The sequence below is a fragment of the Branchiostoma floridae genome, chromosome 2 (assembly GCF_000003815.2).
Source record: "Branchiostoma floridae strain S238N-H82 chromosome 2, Bfl_VNyyK, whole genome shotgun sequence".
NCBI lineage: Eukaryota > Metazoa > Chordata > Leptocardii > Amphioxiformes > Branchiostomatidae > Branchiostoma > Branchiostoma floridae.
Genome location: NC_049980.1, coordinates 20,410,506 through 20,416,505, shown reverse-complemented (window position 1 = coordinate 20,416,505; position 6,000 = coordinate 20,410,506). Strand labels below are relative to the sequence as shown.

Genomic DNA, 6,000 nt, shown 5'->3' with positions numbered 1-6,000 from the left:
ATGAATCTACAGCATGTACCCCCCCCCCCCCCCCCCCCAAACTGAAACAAAAAGACAAGTCTACCATCCTCTGGGGCCTGGGGAAAAAACCCTCTGGGACATGTAGGAGGGGACCCCCCCTAATAAAAAGTTGAAGAAGCTACCGACATTGATTGAGGACATGGCATTTATTATTGGACATAATTGGAAAAGCCGCAGATTAACTGATGGGGGAACACCTGTCAAGGGGGGGCCATATTTCAATGGCAAGGACAAACATCATTTTCTTCTGAAATTGTTACCTCAACATCTTTTAGTTCTGGTCATCCGCCATTTCCAACTGGCTATTAATTTAAAAAAAATCCCATATGTAGAAAATTTTATCCCAAATTGGATGAGGAAATAATGGGGACATTAACCTCCATATCAATCAAAGGACTGCTGTTGGCAATACCTTATATGCAGGACAAAATCTTGGCAACAATCTACATGAATAGGCGATATCAGAAAAAAAAGCAAGGACTTCAATAAAATCAACTTGTTCATGGTCAGATAACCAATTTCCATGCATAGTGATTAATGACCTTACAAAAGAGCTGACTTGACAAAGAAGACAGGACTTCAACTTAATCTAGGATCCATCATGACATTTTGGAGACCTGACAGTGAGGGATGCTATCGATCTCAGAAGTGATTACAATCCTTGTAAAGCTCCACTTTTAGTCTGCTCCCGAAGGTCGCTACCCAGCCAACTTGTATATCGGTATTGCTGACATGACCAAATATTTGAAAGCCATCTTACACCAGATAGACATTTGTATGGAAGGCAAAGTGTGGCTATTACAAGACTGTCTTCAGGACCCATCCCTCTGTGACAGAAATTTGCTTGTTGGGACAGACAAAAAGTTTACTATGTCCAAACAATTATATGAAATTGATAAAAGTGTACTTTACTAAGATAAGCTTGACAGATAAGACAGTAAACATAAAATACCTTGGTTCCAAAAGAATGACTGAAATGGAAAAAAAATAAAGCTGGGGAAAGCCCCGAGCTATTAGGAAAACCTGAAGAATTACAGGTACAATTTATCTTGATTCTTTGAATGAGTTGCTTTTGGGATTACATGGTAGACTCTATAGTGGTAACAATTAACCCAAAACAACACCAAGGACAACCTAAGCCTCACTCTGATTCAACAGCAAATGAAAAACAAGTTTACAATATCATCTCATGATTTTTACTCCACCAACCAAAAGACAAGTAACCTACTTTTCAGCAAGTCCATGTTCACTTCCTGGCCTGAATCAAACTTACAATTTTTTGGTTTTTATATAAGATATGCCATATTGGTGACAGAATTTTTTTTAAATGTCCTTTATGGTCACATGAAAACATGACAGAAAAAATACTGAGGACAGAAAAACCTTTAGAATAAATTTTAGGTTTCCCCTTAACAATTTGCAAACAGATCAAAATATGCATCTATCACATGTCAATATTATATACACATGCATGTGGGCAGTTTTCACATGTACAGGGCACAGATTTACATGTATTACCATACAAATCTGGCAACTGCTTTCAAAACCTGAAAAGGTTAAGAAATACTAAACATATGTAGTCATATGGGCCTTATTTCTATCAAATTAGATCAATATAGTCAATAATACCCCAAATCTGAACCCCCAATCTTCAGAGAAATATCACATCAAGCTACTGGCACTTTCCACGTTCTGAATTTTGCTACAGAAAGACTTCTTTTTGCCATGTTAAGTGCACTGAAAGCCAAAATATTGAAGAACTAGGGCAGTTTGATGCCATGAATTTACATTTAAATTAGAAGCTACTAGTTTCTCTGTACACTAATCTAAGGACGCAGTAGTTTGATTGCTTCTTTTTTAATTACAACATTAATTTAACAGCAGATACATCAATAGGTACAGGTCAGGTAGTTTGCTTTATAAGCATGCATTGCTTGAATATGGAAATCATGACACCTGAGAATCGGATACAGGCTCATAGATAGCAACACTTTTAAAGAATATTTCTGACCATAGACATGCTCTTAGATTATTGGATCTTCTTCAGGTAGGATAAAGATGAATTTGCACGACATCTTTTGTGTAAAGGTTGCAAGAAATGAAAAAGTGAACAACATTGTTGTTGTTTGCCTTCCTAGATTTAACACCTGTATGATCCATGTCCAAACGACTTTAAAAGTTTCTGTGTATCACAGATACACATCAGATTATACAATTTCATGACAAAAAAAGTATATATCACCCACTTGTAGCATTAATCTGAGTTAATCACCATAGTATATGTGCTGAAGGCTTGTTGCCACCCTGTCTAGAGTGATTGATGGTGTGGAAAACTAATGGTACAGGTTACCTTCACCTACTTATACATGACTCTCACAGCCCCAGGGTCTAACACGGTCTGCGCTCTGTACCACCAGTCTGGACTGGTCAAACAAACAAAGGACGTTGAGCTGGTCAATCTGAACACCATAGGAGCTTGATTGAAATACCAGTAGATCTATTATGAATTTCTCATACAGGTAAAATATACATGTATGATGCTTATGTACATATAAATGTACACAGCTGCAAATTACTAGTATAATATAATCAGCGGCAATTTCAACCACACAAAAAGGAATATATACTACATCTGCAGTGACTGATACAAGTAGATACAAGGCTCGAAATTCATTTGTGGGATTAGGTGCACCAGCTTTAAAAATTGGGTGCACCAAAAAAAAAATTGGGTGCACCACTTAAATTTTAGTAATAACCTAATAATAAAACTTAATTACAAGTTATCAAATTCTTAAACAAGTACCATGACAGACATTTTTATTATCTTTCAAACACTTAGATGTCAAGAATATGATGTATACTAGTATACTTTGATGTCTTTACATACATAGACGTAAGAAAATATTTGGGTGCATTGGGTGCACAACTCCAATTTTGGGTGCACCGGGGTGCACATGCACCCAGTATTTCGAGCCCTGAGATATAAGTAAAAAGGAGTATTGCATTTTCTTGCAATGGACCTGAAAGAAAATTCAAATGTTTTGGAGAGAAGTGATATATTGCAGTAAATATGGCACACTGACTAGCCTTATGGTTTTCACCTACATAATACTGAATCAGAAGGCAAGGAAAAAATGAAGGTGCCCATTGTTCAATAACATTATACAAATGTGACGGGTGAAGCAGACTTCCCAATACTTAATCATACAGCCTGAGGTTGCCTAATATGTAATAATCTGGTGAATAGATATAATAATAGGCTACACAAGGTCGCTGACCCGGATGCCAGTGACCTGGAAAGAGAAGCCCCAGGTATGAGGATGTCCCAACCACAAACAGGATACTTTCAAGGTGACTGATTTTAACAGATAGGCCCATCCTGTTTATAGTAGAAAGTTAAACTACTGAGTAGGGCTATGTTCATTTTGTACCTAAAAGCATGTTCAGATACAAGTACAGATAGTTTAGGTAATCCAACTCTCCCTGCAACTTAAACAACCTTGGCCAAACATTTATAGGCCATAGACTCAAACATGAACTAATTTCATAACATGGGAAGTATTTCTCACTGGCAAATTGCCATCTTTGCCTTAGGACTGGTAAAATCTACATATAGCCACTTCTATCGGTAAAACAAAATTATACACATTGACAGCTTAATGATTGGTCATAGAATGGTTGAGAGCAGGGTTGACACAGGGTCACTGAACTCCTATTTCCCCTTGCATGTTCCAGGTACATCTGATACTTCATCCACCAAGTCTACACTGCACCATCCTTGGCCTACATATCACATCCTCCCCTCTTCCATGGACAGTTTGTGCTGATCATGATAAGATAATGGGGAGGTGCTCTCCTTCTATCCATCATCATTATGTCATGGAGAACAAAGGCTCATAGCCACACAGTCATCGGTCCTCTCTTTGAAACAGGACCTACCTCTCCAATATCCTACATTTTTGTACACACATAGATAACACACCCTTCTAGTATGTTGGAACAGATACCACCATTCAGTCCAGTTACATGCTATGTTAAGTCTCAAATTTTTGAACTCCAAACCACATTTTGACGTTGTCAATGTACCAAAACTTTATTTGTAAATTCATTAATATCATACATGTACAAGGCATATGCGATCCAAGAATTTGTAACAGTTAATTAAAATTTCCCCCAACTTTTTCTGTTAACCACAATGCGCACAAATAATGTCTACTTTAAACCCACCTAGTTGTCCGTAGCATGCCTGAAATGGATGTGCATTTTTAGCACAGTCCTCTTTCAAAAGGGATCACAAAAATTGTATATGTATTGTCAGTTTATTACATTTTATCTTAGAAGATAGAGCAAGGGGTTAGTCTAGCATGAAATCACCACGAGGTTCGGACCTGGTGTGTGGAGATCCATGTAACCATGAATAAAACACATCCTGTTAAGTTTTCCATTGACATTCATGGTCTGTAATTAGGTCAACAACCCCAAAAGGCTTTGGTCATAATCTACAATCAGGAACCATCTAAACTGCTTAAGGTTGGTCATTTCTTTTCATATTGGGCAATAACGAGTTACCATAAGTTTTGCCCTCAATTCCCAAAGAGCTGTATAACAAAGGAGTCGAATACTTTCCAGGATATATAACGGGTTCAAACAATGAAACAAGAAATTCCACTTTAGTCGAGTGATGTCATCAAAGAATTGACGTTCCCACTGTGCCCTTTCATTATGCTGGGAATTAAACCTGGACATAGGTAAACCTCTTCCAAATCTGTTAATGTATTGAGAAAAGCTCTTAGTCAAATGGTCTAAATCTTTGCTAGGATATGAAAGACTTTCTGATCTGATTTCCAACACTTGAGGATTACATGTACGAGTACGGCAACGTCCTATACGTCATGGAAATTGAAAATGGAAACTTTCAAAGGCACAAGCCATTACGTTTGCCATTATCCCTAGCTCATCTCAGAATGACCAATACCAGGACGCTAATGTATCTGTCACACAAATTTGAAGTTACAAATCCGAAAAGCAAATTGAAAATGAAACTGACAGGTCCCATTTTAGCTAACCATTAGTCGTTGATAGTAAAATTGTCAAGGGGAAAGGAAATCACCTGGCAGGACATCAGGAACATTTAGTTATGAATACACACAACTTTAAAGTGTGCTGGACCATCTATCCTCTTAGATTACAGGGTCAAGAAAAAAACATTACAACATAAGTAGAATAATGGTTACAAAAGATGACAAAAAGGAATCATATTCACGTTTTAGAAATCTGTTTCTGATCCATTTGATTTGTCGGCGAGCGTAGCGTCGGGTGACCGTCTTCAGCGCAGCGACACCCTCCTGCAGAAGCTGCTGACCGATGTCCGATGATCTCTGTCCTTCCTCCAGCAACAGGTACTTGTGGAACTCCTTAAATCCAATAGACTGGAAAATACCTCGTGTGTAGTCTTGTCTGAAAAAGGCGCAGAGAAAGACATTAAAACATAACCATGTCATTGTCTTTTTTTAAATCTTTTTCCACATATATTTTGTACTATGAGCACTAGGCTGCTATTTGTCTTTTCTACACTGCTATCTTCATGACACTTATAATAACTGTGTTTGAATTTCAAGTTGGTTGGATACAAGTGTTCAACTGCCATAGCCTGGTATCCAAACGTTGTATCTCTTTTCTACGAACATTGTTTCAACAGTAAACTCCAAACATGGCAGATGGAACAAGCAAAAGTAAAGCTTACTACAAAGGAAAGACCCAGATTGAAACTATGTAAAAAAAATTGTTTCTCCACACATATTTTAATTATGCAAATGACTTGCACATCTACATAATCCATGCTTGCTTATGTACACCTTTTGAAACCTCTGCAAAAATGCTTGTTCTGTCTTCTGCCCGCCTACCGACTTGTTTCAACCGAAAACTTCTACAAAGCCCTACTGGGAGGAACTGAAACCTGCTACAATGTCACCACAACCT

The 6,000-nt window shown here is 37.7% G+C and overlaps 1 protein-coding gene across 1 annotated transcript in view; it reads right to left on the bottom strand.

The window, feature by feature from the left end:
- LOC118409541 (tRNA dimethylallyltransferase-like) overlaps positions 1-6,000 on the bottom strand; it is a 40,834-nt gene that overhangs the window by 16,854 nt on the left and 17,980 nt on the right. The window contains exon 7 of the mRNA XM_035810645.1: positions 5,285-5,478. Within this exon, the coding sequence (XP_035666538.1) occupies positions 5,285-5,478 (194 nt within the window). The remainder of the gene's footprint in view (positions 1-5,284; positions 5,479-6,000) is intronic.